This window comes from Cinclus cinclus, chromosome 1 (genome assembly GCF_963662255.1).
Source record: "Cinclus cinclus chromosome 1, bCinCin1.1, whole genome shotgun sequence".
NCBI lineage: Eukaryota > Metazoa > Chordata > Aves > Passeriformes > Cinclidae > Cinclus > Cinclus cinclus.
This window is the reverse complement of record NC_085046.1, coordinates 44,976,862-45,001,007: the sequence shown is the minus strand read 5'-3', so window position 1 is coordinate 45,001,007 and position 24,146 is coordinate 44,976,862. Positions and strand designations below refer to the sequence as shown.

The 24,146-nt window shown below is 43.4% G+C and overlaps 1 protein-coding gene across 1 annotated transcript; it reads right to left on the bottom strand.

Annotated features, from left to right (window-relative positions):
- Positions 1-13,433: 13,433 nt before the first annotated feature.
- On the bottom strand, positions 13,434-20,443 carry CLEC3B (C-type lectin domain family 3 member B). Its single transcript, XM_062497067.1, has 3 exons — positions 19,951-20,443; positions 15,163-15,261; positions 13,434-13,834 (listed from the first exon to the last, which is right to left on the bottom strand). Exons 1-3 carry the CDS (start codon positions 20,054-20,056, stop codon positions 13,434-13,436), a joined length of 606 nt encoding a protein of 201 aa, XP_062353051.1. The 5' UTR covers positions 20,057-20,443.
- Between the last annotated feature and the right edge of the window lie 3,703 nt (positions 20,444-24,146).

The following is a 24,146-nucleotide window of genomic DNA, read 5'->3' as shown; positions in this document are numbered from 1 at the left end:
AAATCCATCAGATTTAGCATGCCAGTGGCTATGTGAGTGTAGTGGAAAGACCATGTGTGCTGTCTGAAGAGCTCCGTGCCTGTAAATCAGTGTGATCACTTGAGCTTGTGTACTTCTCCTTTAGAAGATAAGTTATCGGTTTTCTCTGATTTTTGACTGATGTTATACTTGGCTTGCACCATATGAGCTTACACCAAAGACTATTTTATTTGCTCTTTGACAAAAACAGTTTCAAAAGTCTAAACCAATTTGTGGTTTGTTCAGGTGCCTGTAACATTCACATTTTACTAATACCTTGCACTTTTGCTTCAAGTGAGAGTAAGGATTCAATAAAGAAATAATGATGTGGTCATTCAGCTGTTTACCAGCGCTTTTCACTTCACCTGTTACTAAGGTTTAAAATACAGGGTAAAGAAAATTGTTTACAGTAGCTGGTGTCTCTGAAATCCAAAGAATGAATCCATAAGAAAAGCCTAGATTTTTTAATTGTTTTGGTGTATCAGTCTGAATTTAGCAATCATGTTGTAGGGACAGTTCTTGACTTCTGGCAGAACTTGGACTTCAGTTGTCTACCTGCCCCTGAAAGGTATCTCTGGAAATCAGGTCTCATTTTAAGTGCTGTAGTTTGCATGCCCCCTCAGTTTCTGTGCCTTTGACAACACAAGGGCAGATTCCTTTGGGAATTAAGTTGCCTTTTATATACAAACATCTGCCTTGTCCAGGTGTGCAGTTTACCAAGGGTGTTTATAATTTTGAGTGCAGCACTATGCTCAATGACTGGAAAATTTCTCTCCAAGTACCTTACTGTGACTGTTTCTGGCCTAGTGATACGCAGAGGTGACAGGAAACTTTTAGACAAGTGTTACATGCGGTGATGCTGAACATATAATAATATTTAAAACTAAAATGCCTTTATTAGAAACCTTACTGTTTACATTAAGTAAAAATGTGGATTTCTTCCTGTGTTAACTATGCTGGCATTGCTCATTGACTATTTGATTGAGTGTGCATTTAACAGTGTGTTAATACTGCTTGGAACACTACACAATTCAGTATAAAGTCATACCTGACACAGTTTTCTGTAGCACATATCAAAACACATGCCAGCTAAAAGTGCCTTTAATTGTTTCAGGTATCTTCCTGCTCATTTTTATCACTTTCAATACAGAAATGTGTATTCCTAGATCTCTGGCTACTCACTGGGATCACATATTTCAAAGTGTACTGGATCATTTTGATGCCATTTGAAAACTTAAAAAGATTTCTGCAATACTGGTATCCGTTTTTCTCAGGTAACTGAAATGCCAAAAATATTCTTTATCTGAGTAGTCCAGTTGTGCATTTGTCTGGTCAATGTTCCTCACTTATGTTTTATTGAATATTCTGTTAAAGAAATTCAAGGTTTTCTCATCCCCCTAGCTCAACTTCTGCAGTTCCTTAGATGAAATTTTTAGTTCCTTGTAACCAATATGAAGAAAACATAATGGCGGTTTGGCTTTTATTCACAACCTCTTGATCCTTGAGAATATGATTCTTGTTGACTGATACATTTATGTGTTCTATTCTAACTCAGCTTTTCATGTGGCAATATAAACCCTAGTTTACAGATGTCCTCAGTCTAAGGTTGACTTTCACTGTGCTTATTTGGTGTGTTTAAAGGAAGAGTTCAGGCACAGATTTCAGTTTGCTTTAGAGAAATTTAGAGAAAGTTGTGACTTAATTTTTTTTATTAAATAAATAAATAATTCTACTGCCAACTGGAGTAACAAATATATCTCATTTTTGTGTATGTGTGTGAGAACTCAGGCTGAAGTATTTTTATGTCTGCCTGTTGGTAGCTGTGCCAGGACCCTGGACCATGTATCGGGGTTTCTAGGGAACCTTGTTTCTTGAGATAATAAACTGCTCTCTGTGCACATCCTTATTCTTGCATAGCCAGTGATAATGCTCTTAGTGGCTAAACACTGAAGGCATGTGTTCAGATCATTGAGGAGAAGGGTTGTAAAATATTTGTAGATTTCATATAAAAATAAATAATTCATCAGCTTCTTAGTAGGGCTGAGATGTTTGTGATTTATTCATGCTCAACTGACACCTACAACTGAATTCAAAATTAATTTCTTTTCAGGGATAATAGCACATTTTATGAACAGTCCTTCAGACCAGCAGTGGCCCTTATGGAAATGAGTGAAGCCTATTTTGTTCTAAATATTAAAAAAATCATGTTACTCTGAAGAAACTATGCTAGGATACCTGTGAGTGTGACAGAGAAAACATTTAAGTCTGTGAATGTTTTGCGGGGAGGAAGGAGAAAGCAAAACACCTAATATCACTCATCCATGTGCACATCTTCACCAGCCAGCATCTAGCTGCTGATATACACAAAGGTGGGAGCAAATCTGCCTCCCCAAAAATTTGAAGCTGGAAACAAAAACAAAAAACCCCCCAAAACCAACCAACCAAAAAAAGAAAAAAAAAAAAAAACACAAAAAACCCCCCACACGAGCAAAAAAAAATGGAGGATATATTTCCTGAGTACAAACAGCTTTCTAAACCAAATTAGTGATCTTTAAAACTGAGGAGTTGTGGTGCAGAAGACTGATCTAGCCTGGAGGAAGGAACAGTTCTTTTACAAGGACTTTGGAACAAAGTGCCAGAAGTTTCTTCAGCATAAATGAAGCATGACAATTGTTTTCAATTAGCAACACTTAACACATAAAAGGTAGCTTTGGTGATTTGGGCTGTATCCATTTCTTGTCCTAAAGAATTGTTATACTGCCTCACAAAAACCAGGCTTTAGGCTTATTGCAAGTTGAATCAACTACTCAAGGAACCGCTTTGTTCCTTGTTCCAGTTGTGAGTACATTTTGTATAGAGATATGTGCATTTATCATGGTATAACTGCTGCAGTCACAGCTGTAGAACGACTGCCATCATGCATCCTGTCAAACATACTTCAACAGAGAAGCACTCACTCAGCACAAAGCACTTCTTTTGGATATGAGGCTGGAAAAAAATGACCTTACTTTCTGAAAAGTGCTTTCTCAGAAGAAAGTGAAAGAAAATGTTTTGGCAGTGTCCTGTCATCTTTGCAAAAGAACTATTTTATTTTTTTCTAACTGGAGATTATATGATTTGAGAAAGTATTATTTAGAACCAACTAAATGTTTCATATAAAGTATGTGCTCCCCTTTTTATTTGTTTATTAATTTTAAAATAAAATTTTGAAATTATTTTTTCATTTCAAATTGCATGCATTTAATACTTAGTTTCCTTTAATATTTAATTTATTAAATCAATTTTGTTTATTTAAAATTTTATTTTTATTTCAGTTCTTGGTTGCTCTTGTTGTTTTGCCATTTCTTTTGGAGGCTGCATCCTTTGCTGGGTTGGTTTGGGTAAATATGGAGGGAGTTGAGGGGGCACTTCCCTTTCACCTCCTTAAATTAAATGGTGGCAAGCTTGGGTGTTCCTCTTCCTCAGTAACCCTGGGAATGATTTTGCCTGAAGGTGATATAACCTTTGCCACTTGCCATGATAGGAAAAATGTCTCGTATTGGTCTTTACCTTAAGCGCTAAAAATGGCAGAGCCCATAAGGACACCTCCCTTCATATATGAGATTAATTATGGGAAAGCAGCTGCCTGTTATGCATGTAAATCTAGTTTTCTGCATAAAAGAACCTGTCCTTAAATGAGATTCACCACTTGGTCTCAGGAGTATGAACTGCAGATTCTTAAGCCAAATGGTTTTAGCATCTGCTTCAATTCATCATCACAAATGCTTTTTATTTAAAAGCTGGTGTGTGGTTTTGTAAAATAAAGGAGAAGCAAACTTGTGGTGTGTTTTTCCTCCCAGAATGCTACCTTTATTTAATGGTTTCTGGAAAAAGTAACCCAGGAACAAATGCACAGAAGTGTTTTGTAATACAGGGTTAACTACAAAGTTAACAAAAAAAAACCAAAACAAACAAACAAAAAAAAACCCTACTGCTTTACTTTAAACTGCTTAGCAGTTTAAGCTGGTAAGTAGAGTTTTGTTCATACTAAATTCTGCATGTGAACTGTGGGCCATGACAGCCTGAATCTTTCAGCTTTGACAACCTGGACATCCACTGGCAGCTCTTCCTGAGACAGAAATAATCAGAATTAGGCTACCTGGAAAAATGTCCTTGCTCCTGATATCCTCAGAAATTAGGGCTTTAAATAAAAATGCAGTGATAAATGTTTTTGCTTAAGAATTATCATTTTAGTAAGATACTTGCTCAACAGCTTGAATCTTTTTAATTTCACATTTGCATAGTAAATTAAAACTGTTCTACTTTCTGCCAAATCAAACCTGTTATAGATACTTGTTAATTCCTATCACGGCTGAATTCTTTACCCATTCAAAAGCTTATAAACAGTTAATAGGTTTTCCCATAGTTTCCTTAAGTCAATGAGAATTTATTTAACAGGAGGCAAACCCTAAAATGTAACCAAAGGCCTAATAAAATATTCTAGTATGATTGTTTGGTGAACATTTTATAGGTTAATCTTTCAGAGCAATAAAATAAAAAAGCAGCAAGTGATTAGATTTTCCTTTCTAATTTCTCTTCTCTGGGTTATTGAAGAACAACTTTCTAAATATCTTAAACCAGCCCAGCAAGGCAAATGGGTTCATATTAGTGGCTATCATCTTTTTTGCTCTGCCTTCAGTCACAATTGGGATTGAAACACAAGAGACAGTTTTTCATGTTCAGACTCAGCTGTTTATTAATTCTTATCTATAGTACAGTGAGTGCTACAGCACTTCTAGTTAACAAGCTAAAAGTGAGAAAATGGAGCTGTAACTCGCTTGTTACAAGGTCTTTTAAAGCCTAATTGTCCAATCAAAAACTAACAGCTACATTATTTTTACATTTGACCCAATGACCAAACACCCATGACCTGTAGTGTGGCACTTTCTATCCAACCAAAAAATAATGCCTAAAACCAAGAAGAAGGAACAAGAAAGAGGAAAAAACCTCCACCCCAGAACCTCCATCCTGTCCCATACCCATTAGTATATTCTAAATCTCCAAATTCCAAACCCTTCCCCATGTGATATTACACACTTGTACTCAAACTACACACCAGCGATTCCAGCTCCATCACTCAAATTTGGAAGTCTTCTCCAAGGCCTCAGGTTGAAAGCAGTGTTCCCCTGCAGTTCACTGCCAGAAACCACAGAAAGTTCAAAACTCCCAGGCTTCAGGGTTCAAACAGGTTCAAGCATGTGTCTAATATCTCAGAAGACAGTATTTTTCCTTACTAGTAAAAAATCTTAGGAAAAAAAGGCAATTGACGATATACCTATGTATTCTGACATTTTTATACATTTGGCTGGTCAGTTCTGCCAGTCAATCTCTCTTGTGTTCTCCTTAGGTTTTTATGGTCACCCATCTGGGTTAAAAGACAAGACACAACTTCAGGAGTTGAAGAATCTGTAAGAGTGCTTCACAGTACAGCTAGTGGGGAATCTGTGCCCTGGTTATAGCTCGGAAAGTAGCATTTTTGGACTTAAGACAGCTCAGGCTCCAGATGATGAATCACACATCAACAAATCTGTTCCAAACACCACTGAAAGATGGATTTTTGTATCACCCTCCTTTCTTTTCCTACTGCTGTATTTTCATGTCTTGTCTGCCTTTCTACCCATACTCCCAATCAACAAAATTAAAGACAGAGGTCTCCAGAAACTGATTTTTTTGGTGAATGTTCTCTCAGTGTTGGAGTGAAATACTTATGAACCTATATCTACAATATGTTTCTTACTCTAGCCTCACCTGAACCTGCCTGGAATACAGTAAAACTGCTGTGTGAAATTTGCTACAGCAAGGCCCACAGGTTTCGCCACAGAGCAGCCACAAAGCTGCTTCAGTGCTGAATGAAGTGTCAGTACTTGAAGTAGTTGACATCTCAAGTAGCTGGAGGAGTACTTGGGAAAGCCTTAATATATGTAGGAAAAACTCAAATTAGTCTGGAAAGTACTGCTTCTCTTTACATTAATGATCTGTTGTATAAGTAACACCTAATTATACACCAAATTAGGTGGAAGGGTGCAGAACAATAACCCAGGTCCATGAATGGTGCAATGAATATTTTTTTCTACCAGTGACCTTTTTCCAAGATGCTTTGCAAAGCCTGTACTTGCTTCACTAACACTGACTGTAGTAAAAACATCTCCACCAATTCAGACTGTCCTTTAGGTGATGCAATAGTAATGACTTGGTGCCTTTCTGTCACTGAGGAGCAAAACAAAGGAGAGACATTCCCCTTCCTGTCACCTTGAAGGAGAAAAAGATGATGTGAAAAATGCATCCCTTCACTCTTGAAGGCTCAGATAGCAATTTTAATTTTAATCATTAAGCTGAAACTCAGTGCTTGTTCTGAGGTTAGAGATTTTTCCTTTATGTTTTCTTTTGGGGTGATTCCATCTCATTCTGGTACATCTTATTTTCCTGATTTTAAGGTCCAGAGCTTTACAGCCATAGTGTCTCTTGCTTTTTTAATACACAAATTTAATGCAACTTCAAGTCCCTGTCTCTGGAACTATCAACTTTAATTCCCAAGGAGTGTGAGTTCAGGGCATTGGGAAAGGGCAAGGAGAACAGGAAAGGAGTGGTATTATTGGTCCTGCAGGGAATGTGGGATGATGATGCCCACAAGGCAGTATCTCACTACTGAGCTCTGCCTCACCTGATGCAGCCAGTTCCTGAGACTCAAGACCAAGATTTTCTAGGCACATCCAGGGTCATCCCAGCTCCTTCACTAGCACATGAATCAAAGGCTGAATATTTGCTTTTCTCATTGCAGTGTGGTCTTCAGGGCTATCTGCTCTCCTTTTTTAATGGACATTAATCACCTGATCTAAGTCATGAGGTGGTTTTATATCTGGCTGTGAACACTACCCACGTCTGTAGTTTCAGCAGGCTTAAAAATAGGCTACTCATATATGCTGGCAAGCAATTCCTACGAATGTTTAAAAGAAGGCAAAGTTAATGATGATTTCTAGCTGTTTTCAAACTCTTCATATTTTATCTGTAAGATGTGTTTTTCCTCAGTACTATGTTTTCAGGAGTGTTTACCTTTCTCCAGTGATACACTACAGCTACTTGCTGTGTTTGTATTCTTTTTTAGGTGCATATATTTTAATTTAGGAACAAATCCCACTAATTGTTGGGTTTTTTTCAAAGCAAGTTTAGTTCCCAGGATGGGTATAAAACTTGTCAGTCACTCGCTGTAGGTACACAGTACGCCACCCACACAGCTCCTTCCAAGTCCTCAGTCTTTAATGGAATCAATTGTTTAACCCTGTTTCTAATCAGTGCAATTCCTGGAGCATTTCCTAAAATTTGACTGGTTTAAGATTACTTTGGGGTTTGGCTTTCTGCTCTGATGTATTATAGAATAAAGTGTGAGAGCCTACCTGAATAAATGTGTGTTACAGCACCTCTGTGTTGGTGCTCAGGCAGGTGGAACCTGTGCCGTTGCCCATCTCCTGGGGTTTGGATCCCCCATGTCAGCATAGCTTGATACTCAGGGGCATTGGATCAAAACCTTCCCAGTGACAGAGCAATGTACACATTGCACATGAATCCAGATGAAATTCAAGCTGCCCTTGGACTGCCCTGCTCTAAGAGTAAAGCAAATCTTTCATTGTGGTGGATCTGATTCACATCTTCATCTATGCATCCAGAATTGTGTGTTTGGAGTGAACATTTAACATATATATAAAAAAATTAATTTGCTTTTTGGTGATTTGGTGGAGTTTATTTCCAGTTTCCTTCTGGTTGAATAACAAATGAAGTTTCAGCTCTTGTCTGCTGATCACACTTGGCAGAGCAGCAAGACCTACTTAGTATCTAGAGCTCTGGCAGCACTACAGTGTAGAAATCACATCCCACGAGGGATTATTTTATTGGCTTTCTTGCTAACCTTTTTCTGTAGGAAGGCTTTTACATGACAGCTCATCCATCAGGTGTCTGAGGTCAGCTGTCTGCTCCTGAAATGCCTGTTTCCCTCCTGTGACTGTAGAAGAGGAATAAGTTACGTCAGTAGGATCCCTTGCTCAGTGGCTTTGTTTGCACATAAGTTGATAGGGACCTCTGGAAATCACCAGATTACACCTCCTGGTCAGGTCCCATTGGACACGGCCACAGGTACAGTCAGATTTTGAGTATCTCCAAGAGTCTCCACAGACACCTCTCTGCAACTTGTGCCGGATTCTCTTCTCTTTAAGCAGAATTTGTTGTATTTCAGTTTGTGCCCATGGCTTTGTCTTCACTTACCCTCCCCCATCAGACATTTAAGATGAGATGCCCGGAGCTTTCTGTTCTCCAGGCTGGGCAGTCTAAGCTCTTGTTATCTCCTCACACAGTATCTCCCCAAATCCCTCCTACTTCCCTGCACCCATTTCACCAGGTCCATGTCCCTCCTGTACTGGAGAGCCCAAAACTAGACTGGCACTCCAGATGTGGCCTCAGTGGTCCTGAGAAACATAGAAACAGGGTAAATTACTGAATGTCAGAGACCTCACTCTTGGGATCCTTATTAATGGGCATGATAGAAATAGAAGTTACTGACACTGCAGTGGGAAACCAAGCTGTCTGTGGGACATTTCTGCAAAGCAGTAGGGGTTGTAGGTTTTATTTTCCCTCCTGCATTTTCCTTTACGAGCTGCAGTGCTTCTCAAACCTACACACAGCTTCTTGAGACATGTTCTCCACTGCCAGGCTGGCAAGCAGCTCAGGTGTCTTGTTCTCTGCCTCAGGCTCAGGGCTAGATTTCTAAAAGGGCTGAAGTGAGAGCAGCCATGTTCTGAGATCAGCAGCTGGCCTCACCTCTTGGCAGCACAGCATCCTGGGTTTCTCTTTCCTTCCCGGAGGGATGCTGCAGGCACAGGGGTGCCTTGTGGCTGCTGCCAGCTTCGATGGCCCTAGGCTCCAGCACAGCAGGACAGTGGAGTCACAGGGAAGTGATGCAGACATTTACCTGTCTGCACAACACAGGACAGAGAGGCTGATGGGTGTGAGGCTAAAATGGTTGTGATTTGTTTTCAGCTGTATTTGGAACAGTCCCCAGCTGTTACCTTTGGACTCCCTCTGGGTGCTCCTACATATAAAAGCAATAAACCATCTCTTTTTTGTTTTGTTTTGTACACCATAGTCTGATATCCCCTCTATCATCTATCTCTAAGGAGTTTATTTTTACGCTCTCCATTAGTTTAATGACACCCCACCCCCACCCCCCGCAGGTGTTTGCTCCCAGGGGTGTTTTGGCTTAGCCTCGTTTGCTGAGTCTCACAGATCTTTGCTTCTGCCCTGTCTATGGGGGCTTCTAGGACGGAGAAATGTAACTTTAATTTAGCTTTTTATTTTATTTGTAAAAGGAGAGACTGACAGTGGGGTTCATTGCTTAAACAGGAGTAGGAGCAAACAGTAAAGCCGACAGGAATCACAAGACTCAGTGGTTTAGGGGCAGAGGAGGTCCTTGCCTTTTGAGGTTCATTCTACCAATGGTCTCATTCCACAGCCACAGAGGTGGGAAGTGCATTCCCTCCGTGTCAGGCAGGAGCAGAGGTGTTGAGGGACTGTTCCTTGCAAAGGATGACAGGGAGAGGGTGCACCTGATGTGATCTGAGGAACGCCCAGGCTGGGTGGACATGCTCAAGGAGCAGAGACGTGGGGCTGGGTTTCTTGTCAGGACTACCAACTACCAAGTCCCACAGAAGTGTTCAAGGCCCAAAACAAGCTTTTGGCTGACAAATCCCAAATTCTTACCCACCTTTGCCTACCCAGCCCTTTCACTGACTGAAGCCAAAAGCAACCTAGCTGCTGAGGTGTGTGAATACTGCACTGTTCTGGCCCTTGTGCTGAGAGAGACTTCAGTAAAGTATTACCTATTTGATGATTAACCATTTCACTCTGAACCATTTGGTCCTTTCCTGGGCCTTCAGGCAAAGATCTGGACTAGATCCTGAACTTCCAGACCAGGGTGAACTGGGGTTGTGGCCATCAGTGAGGTGGGTTAGTGCAGCTTTGTTGAATTCAGTTTTGGATGGCATAGTGCTGAGGGAACTCCTTGTGCTGACTCACCCAGGAAATTTATTCTTTTGTTTATATAAATATATGTACATGTCATGCTTCATCTTTCTTCTGCTGTGTCACAGAGCCACAAGAAGCTGAGCAATGCCACCAGTGGCACAAGGTCTTACACAACATCCTCTATTTTTAATAACATGAGATTCATTAGGGATTGCAGGCATCACAAGACATTGGTTCAGACATGATCACTTCCACATTTCTTTTTCCTTGGGGAAGAGCTGAGGTTTCTTTCCATAGTCTGCATACCTTTGATTGAGACCACACTTCGCAGACAGCAGATATTCCACTCTGGCTTCAGTGCCAAAGGATTTAATGAAAGATCATAAAAGTGATGCTTGTTCTGGCCCCCAGCAGATGGACCACATGTGCTCAGGACAATTTCCCTATGGAGGCAGCCAGTGGCTGTCCCCGTTCAATCCCTCCATCCTGGCATTCCCTGTGACCACAAAACACAGGGTTGGACACAAAAAACAACATTGCTGTGGGAAGCAAGGATGAGGAATCTTCTAGAAGTTCCTTCTCTTTGGTTTTTCAAATAAAATTTGTAGTTCATAATGAAGTAAGAAGATTGTAAGAACAATAGTTAATTTATAAATATAGCACTGAATCTACAAGGTGAGTTTCATCATCATGGATCCAGCAAGTACAGCAGAGGCAAAGCCACCCTTCCCTGTGCTCCTCCCAGCTTCAGAAGAGCAAAACATCTATGAGGAATGGTGCTGGTAGGAATTTAGCTTTGTGAAAACAGAGACCAAGAGATACGAGCAAGAAATCTGCTGAGAGTAACTTGTTATTTTTTAGATTTGACAGATTGACTCCTTCATGTCCTCTCTGGGAATATCCTTTGGCATCCATCTCCATGGTTGTTTTTCTGATTCACACTCCATACAAAGATGGTCCAGCTCCAGCAGCCACAACTTCCCCCAGAGCTCAGTGTTGCCATGGTCCATGACTTTTACACCGTTCATCTTTCCATAAAAGAAAGATGATGCTTATTTCTCTGACCACACATTTGTGTTTTAAGACCTAGTGGTTTATGACCAGTTGGGATTAAAGCCTGTAATGCTTCCAGCATTGCTGCTTTGCCTTCATGTGTATCTCAAAACATGGAGGGAACATTTGCCAAATGAACTAGAGGACTTATATTGAGACAAGCTGGCTTGTAGTGTGTAACCATGACCTACAGCAAAGAATCTTGGAAAACTTCAGGAACAGGGTCTAAAATAAAGCTCATTGAAGGACTTCAAAAGAGACCTAATTTCACATGCAGTCCTGCAGCAGTTGAAACTTCACAGACTGGTGTGAGGCACTGTCTTCTACATGGATGGTCTTCTCTCCTACATGGGATGCTGTAGAGGAGGAGGAGGAGGGAGAAGTCATCACATCCTCAGTGAGTGAAGGGGAGAGACTCTTGGTGCTGGTGCAGCTCTGCTCATTGCAGAGGAAGTGGGAGGCAGCCTGGGAAGGACTGGCTCCGTGCTGGGACCTGAGGTGTCACCTCCTCCTCCAGCACCACTACTGCTGCCAAACAGGGCTGAGGGAGGGACCTTCCTTCTGGGTTAGCTTGTATTTCAGAATGAAATTTCCCATCAGCAGGGGAGGAAAGGAAGGAAATCTTATTTTCCTATGAAAGGATTCCCTGCCTGTAGCCTGTGTATGGCATGTGACTGGGATGATAACGGAGCAGGAGGGGGACAATCCTATAAAGTGTATTACAGGGTGGGAGGCTCTTATCTCCAGCCTTCAGACATACCCCTGGAGCTGTTCTGAGGAGAAAGACAAGGAAAAGAAAACACTCCAATCTCATTGACACAACTTCATTCCTTCAGCAAGCTATAGAGATATTTTTATTTTAAAGTAATTTGAACAGCGGAGAGTTTGGCAATAGTGACAACCTCAGAAGTGTGCACTCTGCATTTGTGTGCGTGTGTTTCCAGCCTGGCTCAGACTGCAGATGTCTTGGAAGACCTACCACCATGCTGCTTTTAAACAAAGCAGCAAATTGGATTATCTGTCCCACGGGCAGGATCCTGTCTTGGCATCTGCAACCTGGAAGTACAATGTGTGAACCAAACTGCAAAGAACCACTGATACTTTTTGGCCAACAGCCAGCAAAGCTCTGTTGAGCCACCAGGTCTTTGGTGGCCTGGACTTCTTTCTTACCATTGCTGTTCATTCATTTTTTTTTTCAACTTTAAATATTTTCTAAGTAAAAAAACACTGAGGTCAGACCTTGAGCTGGCCGTAACTATATTGGCACAAACAGTGCTCAGCAGATTTACATTTGCTGAGAACCAGAAAAGACTGGAATAGTTCATCTGGATTCCAGTCACATAAACAGGTCACGTCATTCCTAAAGCTGCCGGAGTGAGTTGTCCTGGGGGTTGTTTCCAATACATAGCTATTTTTATAAAGCAACATATTCCCTAAGAGTATTACATTTATGTTATTAATGTAATACACACATCTTCTATTTCTAGTAATATTGTTGACTAACTATGCTCCAAGTCTTTGCTGCTTTCCCCTTGATACTGCAGCATAAATAAAACTTCTGATGGGATTTTTTTTCAAAGGATCTGGCACTGGGTCTTGCTTTCCCACTGAAGTGAGTGAAACTGGCTTCTGGCTGGTGAGAAAAGGATCAAACATGCCTATAACTTGCTAATTCAGTCATACATGTAATTTGACTATTTGGACAACCCCTTGAGCAGCTGGTACCCTGCCAAATAAGCCAAATTGCATCTCTCAGTACGAAGCAGGGGTAGCTCCCTCTGCTCATTGAGATAGGACCTTGATCCTCACAAGGCTGAATTGGGACACTGTGAGGAATACGGAATTCTCACGAATTCTTGCCAGGGCTTATGGGGAAGCAAAACAAGAGAAGAAAGCAGAAACTGCCTATGCTGGTATCCCAAGAAAGCTCAGTAAAATGGGAAAGGACACTGCAGAGTGACAGCCCTGGGCAGCCAATGCAGCTGTATGCCAGGCTGGACTGCTGCCCTGGTTCTATGCTGGAACAACTGAGCTGTCCTAATAAACAAAATATATAAAAAAATATATATCTATAAATCATGCCTTAGGAAAAGCAGTGCAGCTGTGAACAGGGCTGGATGCGGCCAAAGGAAATGCTCTAGAGCTCTAAAACCCAACAGCAAGCCATGGTGACTCTCTTTGCAAAAGGTGACTCTACTGGTCACGTGTGTGTGGGTGTGTGGATGTACATGGAGGTGTACACACAACTACAGCTTCATCATCCTGCTGCCCAGGGTGGAGATCCGGGCTGGCTGGGCATGGGGGAGGCCCTGCTGCTACACGATCATGAACTGGCAGATGTAGGGCAGCTGCTCTCGGCACCTCTTGTCAAACCACTTGCCATTGGCGGTCCCCGACAAAGCTGCACAGTTTTCCAGCTTGCCACCGTCGGGCTGGGTGGTGATTTCAGTCTCCCAGTTCTTGTAGCGGATGGGGCTGCCCGTCATGTCGACCCACTTGCCCTCTGCGGCCATGTCATTGAGGCCCAGCCAGATCTCAGCCTCTGAGCTGATGCTCTTGCGCATGTAGTCATAGAGGGCATCATTCTCCTCCCCATTCTGGGGTGTGCTGAGTGTGCCACCCTGAGAGATGCAGTTTTCGCTGGCCTCGTGGTACGTCTTGGTCTCCAAAAATGCCAGAAAGCATTTCAGGTGAATTTTGGTGCCTTTCAGGCAAACTGAGAGGATACCACATGAACAGAATAAAAGACAGAAAGAGAATTTGGTTTAAAAATTGTGCCCAGGAAGAGGCAGCAGCAGCAAACCCAGCAGCCAAACTACAAACTTAATTTCTTAGGTTGCACAGTGACCCTTGGCAGCATGGAATTCAAGGGCCCCTCTCTCTCCCATGCAGAGTGGTACACAGTCATAGGGACATGCCCTCCTTCTCCGCAAATCATTGGGTGAATTGGATTTTCAGGGTGCCCCTGACACCCTTCTGGGCTCTACTGCTGCTGCAGCAGAGACACAACATGCTTCTCCTGCCCCTTCCCCTGGCCTTGTTCTTCCCCAGTCAATGCTACTTATTCTCTGATGACTTTGTTGTAAACATGGTTTGTCATGGGCACTGCTGAGTCTTGGAGTGTTTTGGGGAAAAGCTTGCATGCCAATTTAATTATCTTAATTATGCAAGATGGAAAAAAAGTCTTTTTAAATAAGCTTTGATCAGAAGTGCTGTGTTTGCATAGCTTGAGGTCTTCAGAGGAAATTTCTACTTGCCTATGATTTTGGTGTTGAGGATATAAATTTATTTTGCTTTTCTTTAAGCTCTAAACCTTAAGAGCACAACTTACTGTAGCCAAACAATACCTAATCAGAGCCACAAATTAATATCCAAACCAATTACTTCTCAATGAATGTAAGCTTGGAACTAAATCCTTGATTTTGCTTCTGTTCTTTTTCTTTTAGGGAGAAAATTCTCCTTAATTCACATTTTCATCTCATTTCTGCTTCATGTTTTGCAAATCCTACTCCTGATGTCAGTGGAGTTTGCACAGAATAATTATGGAGCATGTCTGGAAGATGGACATTTTGGGATTGTCCTCTATGTATGTTTAATGAAGCAGGACTGACCTGCAGTGCAGTATCCTGGGCAATACCATAGTGTGTATAAGAGACCAGGTCGCCATTTCCACTGAGGTTTAGACAAAAGAGTAAGCTGCATTTGATTAAAGCACAGACTAATCCAAATCTTATTCTTTCACCTCACAGAGGAAAATGAACATCCATCTCAGCATTGAAGGAATATCCAAATGGGAAACACATAAAGAGGGGACCCCCACACTGCACAACTCCTGTCATGAATTGTCCAAGGTGGTTTTCCAGCCTAGAGGTATTGCAGAGACCCACACTCTGCTTTGATCCCCCAACCTCTCTCCCCATTGTGGGCTTGTTGCTGTGGGGTGCTTGGGCATCTCTCATCAAGACATATGGAACAATTGCAGCTACTTTATGAGCAGCTCCTCTCTCAAAGCAAAAGTCATGTGTCCTTCAGCATGCCTTTTACCTGTCTGGAGTGCTTGCTTTTCCTTCAGTAGAGCAACCTCCTGAGAGATGTTGTCAATCATGGCCTTCAGGTCTTCAATCATTTTGAGGCTCACACCATCTGTTGGAGAAATCCAAAAAAGAGCACAAATATTGGTGACATCCTGGCAGAGGCAACCAAATCTGTTCCTATCATCAAAACTCCATGTTTCTTTGCCCTCAGAGAAAGATAAACAAAAACAATCCACAAAGTCAGCACCTGTGTCCCCTTGCACATCCATCAGAGTGAGTGTTTGCTTGCCAGTCTGGCTCTGCTATCAACAACAACCTTGTTTTCCTGGTTCAGGTTTTGCGGCTGTGCACCCCATGCATCTTCCAGCTGCAGGGGTCACCCTTCGGGTTGCCATGGTAGTGCTGGAGTGGAGGCCACATGCATGAGCATTGCAAGGTGCAGGCTTGTCTCTGGCACCCCTGTGTAGAGCAGTCATCTGGGTGATGCTGCATTGGGGTAGAGCTCCCAAAATGCAGGATGACACCATCTGATGCTGCCCTACCTGAACAGAAGTCCTGACACACACAGAGGTGTTTTGTGGGCAACTTGAAGCTAATGATGAACAAAATTTATTTTTTTCTGATTCCTCAAAAACATGCCCTCTCTATCTCTATTCACAGCACACCCTCCTGGTTTCCTTTAAACACCCTAACACATGATGTCCTCTGTATGCACTCCTGGCTGCACCCACCCGGCTGCTGTATTTGGTGGGTTGGTAGGAAAGCATTTTGCTCACCAGGCTGATGCTCAGCAGGAAGGGGCTGGAAGGGCTGCAGATCCTACCTCCACTAGATCTGCCTCTGCACCACCAGCCACCAGCCTCTGCCCTCCAACCACACCATCCTTTGGACCATCACAGCTGCCTCTGCCTCATCTCTACCTTCACCATCCCCACTGTAGTTATCCAAACAGTGTCCAGAGCTGTTCTCGTGCTGTGAGAAGACACCTCTTTGGCTGGAGAGCTGGTTCTTAAAGACTGCATCTTGCTAGGTGTGTTGCTTCTGCAACAGCTCCAACCAGTTATTTATCTGTGCTTGGATTTCTCCGAGACAGGAGTAAAGCGACCATTTACACCTTAAAGGTGGTGGGAGATTGGACGTTGAGGCACTTGTATGCATCTAGTAGCTCTCATGTTGAAAGCATCTAGTAATTCTCCTGGGGTGAAAGGAAAGGGGACAGTTTGCCCATGAATGCAGTAGGAGGGGCTTCCTTGAGGGCCAAGGAGCTGAGGCACCAAGGCAGGCAAGTAGGGAAGCAGCTTGGATGTGGACCAAAACCACCAACCCAAGATTACATGGTGCCATGAATATAAAAAGCCAGACACATCAGGAGGAGGGCATTAAGCTGCTTTACTCATAGCTCAATTAACTTTAATTAATTCACTTAAAACTGAGGCACTAGATATTATTTTGCTGCCTTTGATGAAAACACTTTGTGGGAAATGGCTAATTAGTCATGGGTTTGTTTTCCATGCAAGCCTGTCTTGCAGCAGAACAAATGTGTTCTAAGGTTTAAGTAACATCCAAAGGCCATGGCAGGATACTGCCAATGAGTCTTTCTGGGGCAGCTCCTTATGGTGTTCCAGCTGGGTTTGATGGTCCCTGTCCCTTTTCAGTACCTCATATACAAATCCTGAGCCACAAGATGTTCCTACAGCAGTGCATTCGCTGGCAGAGTGGAGAACCAGGACTGGTTGACTTACCCTTCAGCTATAAAGTGAGGACCATGGCTACATCAATAGACATTGCATTGTCTATTTTATTGCCATCGGTTTTTTTCTCAGTGCTGTCATTCCCTCAAGGCTCACCTCCTGAAGCCTGGGATCAAGCCTGTTTACAGTCTGGGTTTTCTGTGATGGAAGTATCATATGGGATGCTGATGATCCCGTGGGAGCTGGAGTGGGTCCTTGTGCAGGACGGTGAGCAGCCAGATTGAGTGTGGGCAGAGGCAAGATCAAAAGGAGACTCACAGAACTGTGGGTCACAATAGTCTGTTGGTTTGAAAGCCTGGCCAGGAATGTACTTAAAGCTGTAAATGGGAACTCTCACCCATTCTAACTATATGCTGAATAATAAACAAATCCCTCTGTACTTAATTTTAATGTTTTAACTATTCCTGTATAAAATTTGGAGATATAGATATATACATACATACATGTGTGTGTGTGTGTGTGTGTGTGTGTATGTGTTTCTTAGCTTTGCCTGGATATGCAAACAGCCTTCTGTCCCCCAGAGGAATAAGCTTTGCTCTGGTTCACAATGTCTGTCATCAAAGCTCTCTGGCCACAACTCTTTATTCTGACACCAGCCATTTCCTCGAATGTACCAAGTGGAACAGTCAGGTCCCATATCACAATCTGTCCCTGGATCAAAGGAGGAGACTGAATGCACCTGCACTGTATTTATAGCAGTGTAACTGTTCACAGGTATTTTCAGGGAGGAGCACCCATACAAGAATACACCAAAATTTTGGGCAATAGGTGATATTAGGCAAGAAGCCCAAATGAGTCCCTATCGACTGAATTTTAAACATCCAGACTCTGACTTTTGTCTCCAGTTACCTTAGAAATAGATGTGAGAGCTATGCAAAGATGCTCCCTTCCCTTATCCCATCACCCCATCACAGCTGTGACCAAGGGGAGACCTCCCCGGCCTGGTGCCTGCATGCCCAAGCTGTGGGGTATAAATGCTGCCCAGGCAGGGATGCCAGTGCCTGCCTCCCCTGGGCATTCTTTCGGATGAGACCTCCAGAGCTGCCAGACAAGGCAATTCCAAGTCATTGGGGCTCAGGGAGAGTTTGCTGAGCTGCTGTATTCGGAATAATAACTGGGGAGTAATCTGAGGGTGGGAAAACACAACAGCAAGCAAAGTGAATGTGCCATCTCAGCATTTTCTAAATACTGTGGTTTGGCTTTTTCATGTTGAAATAGCATAATTTCTCATTCTGAAGCAGATCCAAACATAAGCAATAATTACCAAAAAAGAAAAAAAATTAAAAAACCCCCCAGAGTAAAAAGCTTGACTTAAATCAGTGCTTTCTTTCCCAACATTTGTGGTTTGGTTGAATAGATTAAAAAAAAAAAATAAATCCAGCAAAACACCCCAACCCTCCAGTGGCTTTGCCCTGCCTGACCCCCCCAGGGAAAGTTCAAGGGTGGAACCAGGATGGTGGTACTGGATGCCTGGATGAGGATGATATGGGGCCATCCTACCATTGCTCAGAGCAGAAATGGCTGAGCCCTGGCCCCTGTGGTAGCTGGGCAAGCAGGCTTGGATGTAGAGAGGAGCTGAAGGCAAAGAGGTGCTTCACAGAGGATTTTTAGCGCTTTTCTTCCTCTTTTCCTACCCTCTGGCATTGGTAAAAATATGAAAAATATTTACCAAGAAATACAGGATGTTTCCAGTAAAGGAAGGACAGCTGATCCCGTACAGAGCTGGATGGGACTCATCAAAACATTTCAAGTTGCTGGGTTTTCTCCTTTTCTCCACAGAAAATATGACCTAACCTTTGAAAAGAAATTCTGACAAGAACCTGCCACCAGCTGGTTCAGATTTTCAGGACACCCCATGAAAATTCAAAAGTTTTAAAATCAGAGCCAAATTTTCCTGCAAAAAAGGTGATTCTTCTCCCACTTTCTTGTCACTAATTGATTACAAACAGCAGTTGCAAAGACAGCTAGAGAAAAGTCATATTTCTCTAAGAAACGTCTTTCTCCTGGCACCTCCAGTGAGTGCAATGCACATATGTGCCCTGTATGAGCCCAAGCGGGTATTTTTTGCTCTAGAAAACAGTCACAGACTGTTTTCTCTGTTATTCCATGTCCTGCAGAATAAGATGTGGAATAAGCAGCAGTGTGTGAATTCACAGAAAGATCTAATGGGAGAAAAGGCAAAAATTTCTCAAGGATGGAAATCTGACAAAAATAGCCACTGTGTGAGTGTACACAGCAGGCAGGCCAAGTGAATTCCAAGGATGCTTCTTCCTTGCTCTCCACTTCATTCCAAGCAGGAAAGCGCCTGCCAGAAGTGGTCCAAGCCCACGCGGCTGCAGTCGGATGCATCAGGCAGGCAGGTATGCTCACATGCTGTTTCCTCACCTCACCTGCCTTCTCCTATACTTACTGTGCATTGAGTCAGAGGGACAGAGGATAGGACAGGAGGAAAACAGGAGAAGAAAAGGAGAAACAAACCCACTAGGGAATAGAAAACCCAGGCACCTTTGTGTGTGCACTGCTGTCTGGAAAGCCTGAGTAGTCAGAGCTGGTGTCTGGTGTGAAATACACCTGAGGACAGTGGTTTTAAATGAAGAAGCATGTTGATGTTTAATGGCTTCGATATTTTCTGCCTGCTCTTATCTCCAAAATTGTCTGTCCTCTGCCACTTAACTTGCTTCTGAAAAATTAATGAGAAGGGGTGAGGGTCTTATAGAAATGGAGAGCTTATTAAAGGAAAAGCTCGGGATGAACCTTAGAGGGAACATGGAAAATACATTCCCTTTGAAATTCAGACCAAGCTATCCCAAGAAACTTATCCAAGGTAGGAACCCACCAAAACCGTTTCAATACCCTCACTATTTTACAGAAGATCTGCACTATCGTTCCCACGGAGTGCGGGAGAAGGAAGACACTTTATTAGTTTTTTTAGATGTTTTTTATGGAGTTTCAGTAAAGCACTGTTAAACGCCCAAACGAGGGGGCTGATTGCAATCCCCCCAAGCCCTGCAAGTCTCCCTTGCAGGGAAGCTGCCGCTGTCCCTTACCTTTCTTGGAAGCCGCCGGTTTTTGCCGGGCTTTGCCGTTCTGCTGGCCGGAGACTTGGGAGAGGGAGAGGAGGCAGAGGAGCAGGCAGGCTCCCCGGAGCGCCATGCCGCTGCCGCCTGGTCCGAGCAGTGGCTCTGCCTTCACACAGCCGCCTGGACAGCGGCTGGAGCCAAGAATGGCTGTCCCAGAAAGCCTCTCGCTGAGCCCGGGCCAGCGGCAGCCTCCCGGCCCCGGGGGCGCTCAGGCGGCTCCGGCCAAGGCTGAAACCCTCCCAGAAGGGTTGTTGCAGGTCTTAGCACGATGGTTGTTTTTGTTTAAAAAAAACCCCAGAAAATAAAAACCCCAAAACCAAAACAAAACAAAAGAGAGAGAGAGAGAAAAAAAAAAAGAAGGGAGAATGAATGTACCGACAGTCTTCTAAGCGAAACATAAGGAAGGGCTGGGAGTATAGCTGGAACGATTTCCTGCGGCTTTTAGCACAATGCCACGAGTTTGATCTCGTGTATCAGCGATGGCAGCAGCAACGTGAGGTGTGAAATAGCGCTTGGGGGGCTGAGGGAGCAGCAAGGGGCCACCTGTCCCCCTTCCCTCAGCTGGGATGCCCGTAAGGAATGTGCGGGCACCAACAGAGGCAGAGTGAGCGGGTGGAGGGCTGAGCACCCCGGTTCCTTCCTCAGAGTATAGGGTGGCTCTTACCCGTCTAAAAAGCAGCTCCACTGTGGCTTTTGGCAGGGCTGTCCAGCTATCATTGTTTTTCCATGGGATCTCCAATGGGACTCGGAATCAGGGGCACATGTTCCACATAAAGCCATTCTCCCTAAGACCCCTTTGCAGGTGCCCAGCCTGACTTCTCAGACCAGTTGGGCTGTGTTGAGCAGCTCTGCAGACTAATCCAAGACCACTGCCTGTTTTTCTGGGTGATGTGGCTGTTCAGCAGCTGCAGCACAAGCAGGTAAGTCCTCCCTGCAGGAGGAACAGCAGCAGTTTGAACAAGTGGAGGGAATTCACATGGAGGCAGGAGAGGAGGGATGGGCATTTTTGGAGAACAAAGTGCTCCAGACATCTGCATTTAACCTTAAATTTTTTCTGATAATTTAATGCAAGATGCCACCCAACACAATGTGAACCTCTGGAGTTGTATGAGCATAAAAGGTTTGAGATAAACAGGGATGTGACTGGAAAAAGAGCTGCCATTGAGTCAGTTTGGCAACCACAGTGTTACCCTGCCTCACACTTCTGCTGAATAAGGAAAATCCTGCACTGATGTCTTGCCTGAACAGAGAGCTGTCTTGCAGTCCCAGCTTTTGAAGCAAAGGAGGAACAGTTTAATTTTTGCTTCCCTTTATCACGTACACCAACCCTCATTCAAATTTAAACTGGAAAATATGTATTTTAGGGATTTACTGTTCTCCTGCCTGGACTATCACAAAATGGGGTGGATGGAGCCCAAGAGATGCCAGAGACCTACATACACATATATGTTTACTTTCCTTGACACTTGAAAGTACTTTTGGTAGGTAACTCAGTACCTCCCAGTTTTCCTTGGCTCTAGATATGTTTGCCTGCCTTTGCTTTGATTAATGTGCTTCCAAGCTGGAGAAAAAAACAGAATGTTCCCTTTACTGCTGCCCAATGAAACAGATTGCTGTGGTGTGGAGTTTGACAGCAAACCCTACCCTCAGATTTCCAATCTGGGACCAACTGCAGTGTTGCCCAGCTGAAACAAGAAGGTCAGGCTGGCTTTCCATTAGTTCTTGAAGAACGGGTCTGCATCAAGAGGACCCCGCCCTGCACCATCCAGCAGATCCTGTGCTAGATACCACCATAATTTTTCTTGAAAAATGAGAAAAATTAAAACAAATAGACTCAAAACTCTTGTCTCCAGCTGTAACACCTATTTATAGGGGGCTTTGCCCAATACTGTCCAATGTAGACTGAAAATAAAAATCCTTGACATTACAAAAGCTCATAAACCCCTTTCCATCCAGTTGATGGGAGCAAACTGAAATGTTGCTTCATTGGATCCAGCATGAGGATGCTTCAGGGAACAGCCATCTCTTGGCCAAGCTCCTGCTGCAGCCAGAGGTTCCAGTTAAATAATGGGGCTCTCAATGATCCTTTGCTTTTGAGATACTGATGATTCACACTTCTTATGTAACAGAGGTATGGGAAGTGAGTAGAGGTAATCCTTTTTATCAGATGAACTAATAGAACTGGAAGTCACTGGAAAATAATAAAATTATGCCAAGAAACGAAGTCAGTGATTTTTAACATCTGTGCAATTACGGATTTTACTTCCCAGTAAAGGCACTTCACTCCCTGATTTCAAGCCCGCTCTCTTGGTTAGAGAGAGCAGCTCCTGTTAATTCCAAGGTAACTGGTTTGAGATTAAAAAAAGAGGGCAGAAGAATCTATGCTTATGGAACCAATTCGAGGACCACAGGGAAGCAGACAGAAAAGTTTATGTGGCTTTGGGAAACCCAGTAAGTAGGCTGGGATGCTGAATTTGGAAGGCTTTCAGTTAGCAAAACAGTAGTTGGCATAAGTCCATGAAAGGAAGCTGGATGCTTCTGGCAGCAATGCAGACCTGTGATTTCATGCCCAGCTAGGCAAGGAAATGGGCAGCAAGATCAGAGGCTATTTTGCTTTGGCTCCTAGGAAAAGAACAGGTATGGCCAAGCCAAGAAATGAGGCAGTTTCGCTGCACAATGGCTGGAAAGTGCGAGGGTGGACTGGGTAACAGTATTCACACGGTTATTATCAAGATCAGCAATTACCAGACCTTAGCATTTCAGGGCTAAGTCACCAGTTCAAAGGCAGGCCACCTCAATGCTGAATGATGCCAGCTCTTTGCCTGAAGCTCCTCCTCCCCTGGGAAGGCTCCTGCCTCTCCTACCAGCATAGACAGCAGGAGAGCAAAGGGGAGACCCAAAGCATCTTTTACGTGTGAGGCCCTGCAGCTCAGAGGCATGATCCATGGCTGGGGCAGCAAACTGGGATCCACATCTCTACTCCCTTGAGATCAGCTCAGACCATTAGAGACTGCTGTTAAAAATGCCAGGGTTGTGAGTTCAATCCTGTTGTGAGTTGTGAGCACAGGCCATTCACTTCCAGAGCTGGACTTGATGATCCCTGTGGGTCCCTTCCAAGTTGGAATATTCTGTGATTCGGTGACATCCACTCTTCAGGGATAGGATCAGTGTGTCAGTGGCACCACAGTAACCTCAAAGAGGAACAGGAGAGAAACAGCAGTGGACACTAACAAACACTCTGTGAGGAAGTGGGGCTAGCACAAGAAAATCTCTAATACTCATTAGCTGCTGCCTAAACTTGTGCTGGCATAGTTCCCGATTTCCACCAGCATAAACATTGGAACAGGTTAAAATGGAGAGAGCCAAATCTTTGGATCATTGTTCTGGAGACCAATCAAGAAGAAATGCAGGAACAGTTCAGGAAAGGGCGGTTTTCATAAGGACAATTATGGGGAAAAACAGGGATTTTGCCAAAATGTTATCCCCAGCATCAACTTTAGGAAACTGGCTCTGAGCCTAAGGAGGGAACCTTGCCATCATATTCCATGTCAAACATGGCTCACATCCCTACCCCATGTACACCAAGGGCTACAGGACAGAAGGATCCATTCTACAGTAGATCCTTAGGCTTTAAACCAGATGCAAATGTGGAGCACTGGAGTTCAAGTAGCACCAGCTGTTTAAAAACCTTCTGTTTGCAAAGGAGCTGCACCAAGGACTCACACTCCCTTTTGTTTGGAGACTGCAGCTCCTGTAGGTTAGAGGTAATGTCTGTCTTCACTGCTTTGTGTTTGCCCATCATCCAGATCCCAAAGTCCAAACAGCCAAAGGAAAACTGTAGTGAAGTGTCTGAATTTAACACCAAAACTCTGGAGGAATTCCTAACTGTCTAGGTCCACTGCCTGTCACAGGATCAGTTCAAGTGATTTTCAAGTCACCACTGAACTGGATGGTCAGTATTTTTGGACTGGCAAGTAGGCAGCTCTGTCAGCTTAGGCTCTTATTTCATATAGTTCTCACCTTTGAGCACTGGTTTCCTTTCTTATTGCTGTGGATGCTGAATTATGGATGATAAGAGAATTTCAACTTCAGCTTTGTGAATGCCTTCATTTTTTTAATTTAAAGTTTGCATGATCACATGATCAGACAGCAGAAAGCAAGCG